Raw genomic sequence first — 12,694 nt, 5'->3', positions numbered from 1 at the left:
GCATCAAAAAATAATTCAGATTGTGCTTTTACTCCCTATATGACCCTAGGTCCTTTAAATGATAGTTTGTTTTAATCTTTGTAACTTAGTTTATGTGAAAAGTATACTTTATTGCTCTGTTCAGATCATTCTGTCCTACTATCATAATTTAAATTTTTATGTGATTTGTGAGGCTAGTTGAATGAGCATAGTTGGAAGCTGTCGTTCTCCTTTTTCTTCTATTTCCTTTTCTTTTCTTTATTTGAATTGACTTTACACGCTGGAAAAAAAATTGATGGTTTGCAACTATTGGAAACAAAATTTTTAAATCAGTGATATATCAAAGACTTAGCTCAAATATACAACTCTATCTGGCCCATCCAGAAAATCTCCATAAGCAATATAAAGGAATTAGAATCCAATTACTTTTATAGGTCTAGGGAGCAGTTTAATAATTGTTCCCTTTTGTCATTTACAGTAAAGGGTTAAATGTTTGAAAAGTTCATCACTGTGATATAAACAGTTTGATACGCTAAAGAACTATTAATTAAATCTAACTATCTGAAGGATTCTGAAATTATGCCACACAGAGTATACAGGAATCTCATTTCCTAAGTGAAAGTATATTGTAGTGAGGACAGAAAAAGACAAAATTTAAACACCTAATAAAGTAAAAAATATATAAATAAATAGTAGAATTCTTGAGATGAGGTTCACAGAGCAAAGACAAGAGAAGAGGCAGAGAGGTTTAATAAGTGTTCCTTGAAGAGGTGAGGAGTTAGTGGGTGAAGTTCATAAAAACCAACAGGGTGTTTTTAAATCTGGGATGTATTTGTTAAAATTGAATATTAGAAGGTACTGCCTTTCATAATTTTAGAAATTAGAATGTAAAATTATATTACATTTCTCTATAAGTACTTTATACTATAGGGAATAAATAACTTATTTTTTATAGTTAAAAAGAGACACATGGTATACTATGCTTTTTCTTTTCATAGCTGGCACTTTATGTGCTTTCATTCCTGGAACCCAAAGACCTGCTACAAGCGGCTCAGACGTGTCGCTACTGGAGAATTTTGGCTGAAGACAACCTTCTCTGGAGAGAGAAATGTAAAGAAGAGGGTAAGGTTCAAAATCACAGAGAGAAAATATTTGTAGTTCGAAAAAGCAAAGTGATTCTGAAAAATAATAATAAGTTTTATGTGCACATAGAATAAAGTGGTGGATAAATAAAGAAAGAGAACTTTGGCAGCCTATCAAAGAATCAAGACTGCGTCTTCATTTACATTCACCTACTTATATAAAATCCACAGGTTATTCCACATGTTCAAATGTGCCAAATCTTGCCACTAACCCCTTTAGTGAGCACTGTAACTAATAGTGAATATATCTCATTTGCTTCCCAGTCTCCGGTAGAATTAATAAACGATGAGAAAGTCAAGATGAGGACAATTTAAAGAGAACCCCCAAATTAAATTAGCAATTAAATACTCAAATATTTGTACTCTATTCATTTCTTCCACAAATATTTCTTGAGCACCTCTTATGTGCTAGATATTCTTAAATCCTGGGGATGTAGTAGTAAAGTCCCATTTTCTTCCCACCATGGAGCCTGTGTTCTGAGACCTGTTTAAAAAAAAAAAAAAAAAAAAAAATCCCCTTTCCTAGTAATGGAGTAGGTATCATCCATATTAAGAAAGGACATTTTTTTCTTTCCAGCAGGCATCTAGAAAAATATTACTTTTGAAAAAAATTATGCAAAAATATTATTTGCCTTCAACAAGCAAAATTTTTAAGAAAGAATCATAGAGTGTAAGACAGATGCACTATAGGTTCTCTTTAGTAAAGCTGAGAGGTAAAGAAAGATCCAGGATACTTGGTTTCTAATCCTGCCTCTGCCCTGTCTGTGGCTTGGACTACTCAGTGAAACCTTCTCTTCTCAGATATATATAAAGTGGGATTAATTATCCCTGCCTTACCTTCTCATATAATCATTATTTTAATGACTTTTTTTTAATTGTGATAATTTATACATAAAATAGAGTTTATCACTTTCACCATTTTTAAGTGTATAGTTCAGCGGCATTAAGTACGCTGACTTTGCTGTGGAACCATCACCACCATCCATCTCCAGAAGTTTATCGTCTTCCCCAGCTGCAACTCCATACCCATTTAACAGTAACTCCCTATTCCCCTTCCCTGCAGCACTGGCAACCACCATTTTGTTTTCTGTCTCTATAAATTTGACGACTCTAGGGACCTCATATAAGTGGAATCATACAGTATTTGTCTTTTTGTGACTGTCTTATTTCACTTAGCATAATGTCTTCAAGGTTCATCCAAATGTACCAGAATTCCCTCCTTTTTTAAGACTAAACATTCTATTGTATGTATATACCACACTTTTTTCTCCATTTATCCATCAATGGACACTTGGGTTGCTTCCACCTCTTGGCTGTTATAAATAATGCTGCTACGAACATGGATGTACAAATACCTGTTCAAGTCCCTGCTTTCAGTTCTTTTGGGTGTATGTTCAGAAGTGGAATTGCTGGATCATATGTTAATTTTATGGTTAATTTATTTTGAGTAACCACCATACTGTTTTCCATAGCAGCTACATTATTTTATAGTCCCACAAACATTGCACAAGGGTTCCAATTTCTCCACATCCTCACCGACATTTCATAGAATTATTCTGAGAGAAATGAAGTAGTCAATAGAAAACATGCCATACAGATTGCAAATTTACATTAGTGTCTCGTAATAACAGTGTTAGAAATTAGTGTTCTGCGTTTCAATGGTTTTCAGCATAGGAGAAAATGAGATGCATTATAAAATGTGTAATTTGTATTATTGGTGAAGGCAATTATACTCTAAATTTTCTAAACCTTAGGTATTGATGAACCATTGCACATCAAGAGAAGAAAAGTAATAAAACCAGGTTTCATACACAGTCCATGGAAAAGTGCATACATCAGGCAGCACAGAATTGATACTAACTGGAGGCGAGGAGAACTCAAGTCTCCTAAGGTAACTGAACTCTTGCATGATGTAACAGAAACCATTAATCAGTGTTAGTACGTAGTGTACTCTTCCATATCTGACAAGCAGTATAGCTTGACAACCCATGTCCTATAGAAAGAAAACAATATATTTTAAAATAACTGAAAATGTAACTGACAGTATTCCTCTTTGCTAATATCTCTAGTCTGACAACTAATTGTACTTGAATAAAAGATGAATTGACTTACGTGTTGTTCTGTCTATTGCATGTAAATGAAAATTTCTGAATATCCTGTTGAATTTTATGTCATATACATACTACCTAAGAATTTGCTCCCTCTCTGACTAAACATGATTTTTTGAGGAGTGCCCATGTTTGGGGGGTTTTTTGATGGCTTTTGTGTGTTTTAATTTTATAAATTTAAGCATAATTCTGATTTTCTGCCTTATAACATTTCAATTATATAAAGAATGGCAAAAATATTTGAAATCCTTAACTATATTTTTTTCAACTGGAAAAAAAGCAATTTGGGGAGACATTTTGTATTAAAACGTATACATTATGGCAGGCTTTTTTGTTTAAGTTGAAAAAGTTGATGATTATTGTCTTTCTACTTAGTAGGCACTTTTGTTTTTGTGTGTCAAAATTGCACAACTTAAGTGCATATTCATTTGGTTTGAGCAGATAAAATAGATGATTATAAAATATGTTTGTGTTTGAACCATATTTATGAGGTCTTGACTGAGTAAAATTTTAATAGTTGATGTCTCAAGTATAAATAATAGAATATGGAAACAATAAAATGTTTAATACTTAATTCATCTGCCAGGAAGGATGCTTCATATTTTATACAAATTTTTACTCTGGAAATAGACTTTGGATTACTGTTGCTATTTATGGCCTCATTTTTCTTTTCACCAGTATTTTAAAAAACATAATGTAGTAACGTACTTCTGATCTGTACATCTATGTTATAGGTGCTGAAAGGACATGATGATCATGTAATCACATGCTTACAGTTTTGTGGTAACCGAATAGTTAGTGGTTCTGATGACAACACTTTAAAAGTTTGGTCAGCAGTCACAGGCAAAGTAAGTGTACTTCTCTCTACACTTCGTAAAGTCACCATTTGGTACATACCTTTACAAGGATCAACCAGTGAAAGGAAAACAAGGATTCATTTCTGAGTCTAGCTTATTTTGATAGCAAATATCAGAGCTTCTAATTCAGCTTTTTCTTGGCATGAAAATGATGTTTCTCATGATAGGGATGTCATTAGTTTCTTCTTCATTTAAATAGTTTGTCTATCTTTGTGACTTAGCTATTTTAAGATTTTACAGATGTGCTTTTTTTTTTCTTTTTTTTGGCTTAATTTTTCCCACTTTTATTAACCATCAAAGTTATATCTCCTTCCTTTTTAATCTTTTTCAAAAATATGACTGAGGGATATATTTTTTCCTTGTAAACTTTGTTGATAACCTACCTATAGTTTAAAAGTTAAATAAATCATGTTAATTTTGATTTATCTCAAACCATGTAAGATAGAAGTTAAGCAGGCTAGTTATTTAAATAGGAGTTTGAAGGAAACAAAGCAGTCCAGGCAGTCAGTTTCACTTCATACAATATTATACTTTAATGGTTCTCTACTGAATACTTATTTTTATCTGTCCAATGGAAAATATTTTCTTGAATTAAGTAATTGACCACCTAAAAAAGAATAGAAGAAAGTGTGTGGGGAGGGGGAGATCTGTCTTTTAAAATGTCTTATAACATGTTGATTCTTGGGCAAGAATCTTCTAAATATTCCAAGTCAGATGTAAAAGTTTTTTTAAAACTGCTTCGTGTTTCCGTAGTGTAATATTAGTTTTGGATTTATTTCAGGGTTTTAGTGTCTGTCTTTACTTGTCTAGAAGTACCTTGCCTAGAAGTACCCTAACTACTGCCTTGGGGCAGATTCAGATGAAATGTGGAATGTAGCCACACCCAACTCTGTTGGCATTCTTTCATTGAATCCATTCCCATGGAAGAAACCAAGTTGCAATTTTAGTATTATTTTATCAAAGAGGCCAGGCCGGAGTTGTCATACTTTAGTGAGAAAGGTTTACTGTCTACATACTTGTTCCTCGACTGTGTGTGTGTGTGTATAATATGCAGTGCTGCTGAATAAACAAAGAAATACACAGTGATGGGATCATGTTATATTGATGTGAAAAATTATTTTCTAATATGCCAAACATTCCAACTGAGTAAATAACTTTACTTCAGATTTTAATGAACTACTGAAATGTTATTTACATTGTTTTTCTTTCTACCTAAAAGTAATCATCTTAAGTGTTTTTGCAGTGTCTGAGGACATTAGTGGGACACACAGGTGGAGTATGGTCATCACAGATGAGAGACAATATCATTATTAGTGGATCTACAGATCGGACTCTCAAAGTGTGGAATGCGGAGACGGGAGAATGTATACACACCTTATATGGGCATACTTCCACTGTACGTTGTATGCATCTCCATGAAAAAAGGTAGGGGAAACCCTGTAGGGGTTGGGAATTCTTCCTCTGTTACTTGTGAACTTGGGGCCTTTTGTATAGAGTTCAGTTGTACAGTACTTACTATGTCTAACAGAGAGATATTGATAATATGCTCCTAAATTAGACTTTCATCATTCAACTTCAGATACTTCTCTGCTAGGAAAGCAGTAGTGTATTGCCTTAAAATTGGGCAGTAGGGTATTGCCTTTAAATTTCCGTCCTCATTTAATGTGTTGTTGGCTTCCACCTTGAAACTCTGTTCTCTGATCTTGACTAACACCTTACTTTATTGTTCTAAATCTTTGATGACTCATCATCTTCAAAAAAAATTTGGGAGGGGGCATATATTTCCAGTAGTGGGACAAATTCAGTAATTCAGGCTTCAAGTCTCTGAGTCTTTTTAATTACCCACCACCCTTCCCCCACTCCATCATATCCCCTGTGTCTGGGCAAAAGCTGAGGCCTGTGGGTTTTAACTTTCTCTCTCATTACCTATCACCTGAACTACTGACAGAGCTTTCAAACTTGGTCACCTTTTACACAGCTGGCAGAGAACCTCCTCTAATTACGGTAGTACCACTGCCCTTTGGGAGCCTACTGTTGGCTACCGAATTAAGGAAGAAACCCTCAATCCAGTTTTCAAAATAGTTTAAGCCAAACCAGACTGCTTGCCTTTTTCTTCTCAGCATCTTTGCTGTTGCTTTTATCTCCTCCTACAGAGCCCTCCTATTAAAGTCCTTTCTATCTTCCATCAGCGTGTCTTCACAGTACCCCTGTTAAACAGGTGTGATTTCTACCTCCTTTGTCAGAAAAGGTCTCTCTGAAGGGTCCTTACAGTGAATCCACTCCAGTTTTTACCATTAATTCATTCTGTTCATGGCATCTTCTTTATCAAGCACCATTACATTTAGCAGATTTCACTTTAGATTTGTAATATGTGCAGAAAAGTACCTTCTGACTTGTAATTTGAATCTACTCTGAACAGTGTGCTCTACTATTAAAATTGGGGGGGATTGGTATCAAGAGACCTTGCATTTCAGTTTCCATTATGTTCTGACTTAAATCTCTCAATGCTTCCATTTTCTACCGTTCCAAAGGTGGAAACTCTGGCCTGTCTTAATCTCTTAGGAATGACATTAAAGACATCTGAGTTTTCAACTCTCCTTTGTAATCCAAAGGTGATTGCCGTATTTGTATCACTCAGGTCTTCGGAAGAGAATAATGTTGGGTCAGATTTTTAAGGGATTTCTGTTGCCCCTACATGTGTATGTTCTAAAAATCTGTATGTCTTAATGCCCCGGTAGCCTACGGAATATTTTTAAATGTAAGCACAAGCAACCTTTGTTTGAGGACATGTTTAAAACTGGTTAATTTAACCAGAGTATATGGTGTAAAGCACATATGTTTAGCTGTTTAAATTCCAGATTTTGATTTGTTTTGTTGAATAACCTTTATTGAATTTTTTCCCTAGTCACAAAGGGACTTTGTGCTCATAATTAAAATTGGGGGAAATGACAGAAAGAATAAAGAAGAAAATTTAAGTTTTTCAAAATACTACCACACATTAGCATTTTACACATATTGCCCACACTAACATTTTATTTCTAAAATCAAGATCTTATTGTATGTGTTTAGAGCTGGCTGCTTCTGCTGCTGCTTCTTTATCTTCTTTGACTTTGTCTTCCTCTTCTTCCTCTTTGTCATTTCTAATTACAGTACAGTAGTCTTCAAACTGTTCCACAGGACCCCAAGGTGCTCCTGGGTCCCTCATAGGTGGAGGAATCAAACAGGCAGAATTCTAGGCTTTCCAACTTCCCATCCCAATCAGAGTAACTCAACTTTTGCATATTTATATATCAAGGTTTTACATAGTATGTATTTATTTTGAAAACAGGTATTCCTGCTTAAGAAAAGGAAAAAAAGTTTTAATAACCACAGACTTTTTATGTATCATGTTTTCTCAAAATATCAAAATTCTAATACATTCTTTTTTCTGTTTTTCCCCCTACAGAGTTGTTAGTGGTTCTCGAGATGCCACCCTTAGGGTTTGGGATATTGAGACAGGCCAGTGTTTACATGTTTTGATGGGTCATGTAGCAGCGGTCCGCTGTGTTCAATATGATGGCAGAAGGGTTGTGAGTGGAGCGTATGACTTTATGGTGAAGGTGTGGGACCCAGAGACGGAGACCTGTCTGCACACATTGCAGGGGCACACCAACAGGGTCTACTCGTTACAGGTAAGAGACCTATCTCTCCTGCTCTTGAGATGCTCTATTGATGAGTCATAAGGTTGTCTTACTCATAATCACTGTCAGATTGCTGATCCAAGACAGTCCAAAAAAAGATGAATCAAATTATTCTGCTGTTTACATATACTTTATTTATTTATTGGCTGCATTGGGTCTTCGTTGCTGTGCGCGTGCTTTCTCTAGTTGCAGCAAGCAGGGGCTACTCTTTGTTGCGGTGCGCGGGCTTCTCTTGTTGCGGAGCATGGCTCTAGGCACAGGCTTCAGTAGTTGTGGCTCGCGGGCTCTAGAGTGCAGGCTCAGTAGTTGTGGCACATGGGCATAATTGCTCTGTGGCATGTGGGATCTTCCCAGACCCGGGCTCGAACCCATGTCCCCTGCACTGGCAGGTGGATTCATAACCACTGTGCCACCAGGGAAGTCCCTACATATACTTTAAAATTGGCATGAAGAAAGCATAAATTTTGAAATTATTTAAATGATTTGTTTCAATTTTTCTGTGATTCATTTCCCTCTAAAATACAAATATTTGTCTTGGAACCTGAGACTTCGGGGCCCTAAATTTTGCTGTGTTAATTAATGGGTAGATAGTCTCATAGGAGAATAACCTGGATTTTAATAAATTCCTTAGAGGATTAATTTGGCCAAAGGCTGCCCCTTTGCCTTGATAGCTGGAAGTTGATGGACCATGTAATTGTGATTCCGTCCCCAAAGTGGAAGTGGAACTTTCTGCACAAAGCTGCTCTGCCATCACAGGGCTGCTGATTTGTAGTCATGAAGAAGTAAATTTGACTTAAACTGATTTTTGGTTTGTTTTCATTTGAACCTGATATCCTGGAATAGATTGCCATATTTTGACATAAATAACTAGATTAATAGCAAGTTTAGAAAATAGATCTTGTTTCGTTTCGTGAAAGACAACATTTTCAATTCAAAAATACAGTTGACCCTTCAACAACTTAGGAGTCTGGGGCACCAACCACCACCCCCCACCCCCAACTCCAGTCGAAAATCCTCGAATAACTTTACAGTTGGCCCTCAGTATCTGCAGTTCCACATCCAAGAATTCAACCAACCTGGGATTGTGTAGTAGGTATTTAGCAAAAGAAATTCAAGTATAGGTGTGGACCCTCCCAGTTCAAACCCATGTTGTTCAAGGGTCAGCTGTATTTCCTATTACTTACATAGCTTGTTTACCAGTTACTGCCCATTAGTAATCAGCAAATTAGTATGTAGTCCCAGGGCTCACAGTTCTGTCATTGGGGTATTTGTATCTTAACTGATGGAATACTGTCTATGTCATGAAATATTGACATATAATAAAGATGTCTGTTAACTTAGAAAAGGAGGAGGAGAAGGAATTGGCTGCAATTGTATGTTTTGTGATATGTTCGAACCTTAATGAATATAATAATCTTATTTAAATAAGCCATTAGATTGAGAAAAGAGGTGGTAACATTATTATAGATCTAGGAATTGGTAGATATTTGTTGAGTTTGGGTATAGCTGGGAATCTGGAGAAGAGATGCTGTATATAGTTTGCTTTTGTTCTCAAAATGCCACCACTTCTAATTCCAGATATAATTATCTGTTGGCACATTTCCTAAATAGCATTAGGTTCTTGTAAATGAAATTTTTATTTTACATACAATTTTTAATGGAACTTACTTTTAAGTATCATGAAAGCTATCTCCAGCCCTTTTCATGCCATGGGTGTTGATAAGCACACCCTTTATTCATAAACCACGTCAGTAGTTTCAGCTTCCTATTGGGAAGTAAAACTCAAATGGCAATCCATATTGAATCATTCATGATATGTAGCTAGTTAAGTGTGGCCAGATGATCTGAAAACAATATTTTCATTTTAGGTGGTTTTTTGAAAATTGTTTCTGCATCTAGTTTGAAGCCACTGTCCATAAAAAACTAGCATTTCTGGTAGAAGCTTCTGAGAACATGCCCTATAGAGTTGCTTGATTGCATGCACTTTGTCCTAGTACCTCATTTTGTTCCTGGCATTACCCGTGTCTCATGCTTTACTCCCGTCCCCTTTTAGGATTAAGGTCAATAAATAATATCAAGAATATGTACACTTCTAGTCTAATAAACTGTGTCTGTTGTAGTTTGATGGCATCCATGTGGTGAGTGGATCTCTTGATACATCAATCCGAGTTTGGGATGTGGAGACAGGGAATTGCATTCACACGTTAACAGGACACCAGTCGTTAACAAGCGGCATGGAACTCAAAGACAACATTCTTGTCTCTGGGAATGCAGATTCTACAGTTAAAATCTGGGATATCAAAACAGGACAGTGTTTACAAACATTGCAAGGTAAATATTGGCTACCCACCTTTAGTTGTGTTCCTTAAAAATGAGATTGTTGGTCAAAAGAGAAATATGGAGCTTTTGTGTCACAGAAAGAATTAACCTCATACAAAATGAAAACTTATTTTGGATAAGTTTATGAGCCTTTCCACTCTGACTTGAGTAGGATGGGAAGGATTCACAGTGCCCACTGAACTAGAGGAAGAAACATGTGAAAGCCACTAATACTAAATGAGGCACAGCAGTGTTAACTCCTTATATCATGATTAACTTCTTTTTATTAGTCATAGCCCTTAGAAAGTGTTTTTTTCATTGAGGCCATCTGGTGGGCTATACTGCAGCTTTTTTACTCATTGATTTTGTCTCTTCTTCAGAGTTTTGGAATAGTGTCCATTCAGCCTTTGCCTTTGACTGGTTAGTTCAGAGTGGTAGGGTAATAGATTGTCCATGAGCAGAATACGTGATGCTTGTCTATCTACATCACCACCGAGAGAAGTGCTCATTCATGCAACCGGGACACAAAATGTATGCCTGGTAGCTAACCACGCTTCCTGGAACACAGAACCCTCAGAGATTAACGTTTCAGTTACAAATAGCTACCAGATTTTCTTACATCCCTGCCGATCCTAAAATACTCAGAACACAGTTTCTAAATGTGCAGCGTTTTAAATATTTCATTTATTGTGTGTTCCAATATAGATTCCACAAATTACAGTATAACTGACCCTTAGTCATGATTTCTAACCAGTAACGAAATTCCTTTGGTTTTGCCTAGGTCCCAACAAGCATCAGAGTGCTGTGACCTGTTTACAGTTCAACAAGAACTTTGTAATTACCAGCTCAGATGATGGAACTGTAAAACTATGGGACTTGAAAACGGGTGAATTTATTCGCAACCTAGTCACATTGGAGAGTGGGGGGAGCGGGGGAGTCGTGTGGCGGATCAGAGCCTCAAACACAAAGCTGGTGTGTGCAGTCGGGAGTCGCAACGGGACGGAGGAAACCAAGCTGCTGGTGCTGGACTTTGATGTGGACATGAAGTGAGGAGCAGGAAAGGTGGCATCGTCCCAACGTGTAGACGACATACTCCCTGCCCTTCCCCCTGCAAAAGAAAAAAAGAAAAAAGAAAAGAAAAAGAAAAAAAATCCCTTGTTCTCAGTGGTGCAGGATGTTGGCTTGGGGCAACAGAGCGAAAAGACCTACAGACTCAGAAGGAAAAGAGGAAGCGATGACAAACCACAACTGACAAGAGAGGCGCCTGCCGGCTCGTCCCGGAAAAAGCTTCACTTTGGACTGAGGGCAGCTTTGCAAAACGAGACTTTCGAAATCAAACCAGGTGCAATTATTTCTTTATTTTCTTCTCCAGTGGTCACTGGGCAGCGTTACTGCAGAGACGTCGTTACAGATTCTGCTAGCCTGTTCTTTTACCACTGAGACCTAGAAAGAAGCTGCAGTAACATCCACACAGTACCGGTGGACTTTCTCACCAGAGAGCATCTGCAACAAAAAGTCATTTTTCTGGAGCGGAAAAGCTAAAAAGGAAAAAAATTACTGTGAATTGTTTTTGTACAGTTATCATGAAAAGCTTTTTTTTTTTTTTTTTTTTGCCAACCATTGCCAATGTCAATCAATCACAGTATTAGCCTCTGTTAATCTATTCCTGTCGCTTCCACATACACTCTGCAATGCCTGTGTTGCTCAAAGGTGGCAAGTTGTCCTGGGTTCTGTGAGTCCCGAGATGGATTTAATTCTTGATGCTGGTGCTAGAAGTAGGTCTTCAAATATGGGATTGTGTCCCACCCCTGTACTGTACTCCCAGTGGCCAAACTTATTTATGCTGCTAAATGAAAGAAAGAAAAAAAAGAAAGCAAATTATTTTTTTTTATTTTTTTTCTGCTGTGACGTTTTAGTCCCAGACTGAATTCCAAATTTGCTCTAGTTTGGTTACGGAAAAAAAAAAGACTTTTTGCCACTGAAACTTGAACCATCTGTGCCTCTAAGAGGCTGAGAATGGGAGAGTTTCAGAAAATAAAGAGTGAAGTTTGCCTGCAAGTAAAGAATTGAGAGTGTGTGCAAAGCTTATTTTCTTTTATCTGGGCAAAAATTAAAACACATTCCTTGGAACAGAGCTGTTGCCGCCTGTTCTGCGGAGAAACTTTTCTTTTTGAGGGCTGTGGTGAATGGATGAACATACATAATAAAACTGACAAAATATTTTAAAAATATATAAAACACAAAATTAAAATAAAGTTGCTGGTCAGTCTTAGTGTTTTACAGTATTTGGGAAAACAACTGTTACAGTTTTATTGCTCTGAGTAACTGACAAAGCAGAAACTATCCAGTTTTTGTAGTAAAGGCGTCACATGCAAACAAGCAAAATGAATGAAAAAGTCAAATGGTTTGCCTCATTCTCCAAGAGCCACAACTCAAGCTGAACTGTGAAAGTGGTTTAACACTGTATCCTAGGTGATCTTTTTTTCCTCCTCCTGTTTATTTTTTTTGTTTGTTTTATTTATAGTCTGATTTAAAACAATCAGATTCAAGTTGGTTAATTTTAGTTATGTAACAACCTGACATGATGGAGGAAAACAACCTTTAAAGGG

At 36.6% G+C, this 12,694-nt stretch overlaps 1 protein-coding gene across 5 annotated transcripts in view; it reads left to right on the top strand.

The window, feature by feature from the left end:
- The window catches only part of FBXW7 (F-box and WD repeat domain containing 7), a 204,772-nt gene extending 192,617 nt beyond the window's left edge, over nt 1-12,155 (top strand). For all 5 annotated transcript variants that reach the window (XM_059922617.1, XM_059922616.1, XM_059922615.1 and 2 more), the window contains 7 exons: nt 978-1,101; nt 2,876-3,012; nt 3,964-4,077; nt 5,330-5,511; nt 7,532-7,757; nt 9,887-10,097; nt 10,867-12,155. In XM_059922617.1, the coding sequence (XP_059778600.1) occupies nt 978-1,101; nt 2,876-3,012; nt 3,964-4,077; nt 5,330-5,511; nt 7,532-7,757; nt 9,887-10,097; nt 10,867-11,135 (1,263 nt within the window). In that variant the 3' untranslated portion in view covers nt 11,136-12,155. The remainder of the gene's footprint in view (nt 1-977; nt 1,102-2,875; nt 3,013-3,963; nt 4,078-5,329; nt 5,512-7,531; nt 7,758-9,886; nt 10,098-10,866) is intronic.
- The last annotated feature ends 539 nt before the right edge of the window (nt 12,156-12,694 follow it).

Source organism: Balaenoptera ricei, chromosome 5, assembly GCF_028023285.1.
Source record: "Balaenoptera ricei isolate mBalRic1 chromosome 5, mBalRic1.hap2, whole genome shotgun sequence".
NCBI lineage: Eukaryota > Metazoa > Chordata > Mammalia > Artiodactyla > Balaenopteridae > Balaenoptera > Balaenoptera ricei.
This window is presented reverse-complemented; position numbering and strand designations above follow the sequence as displayed.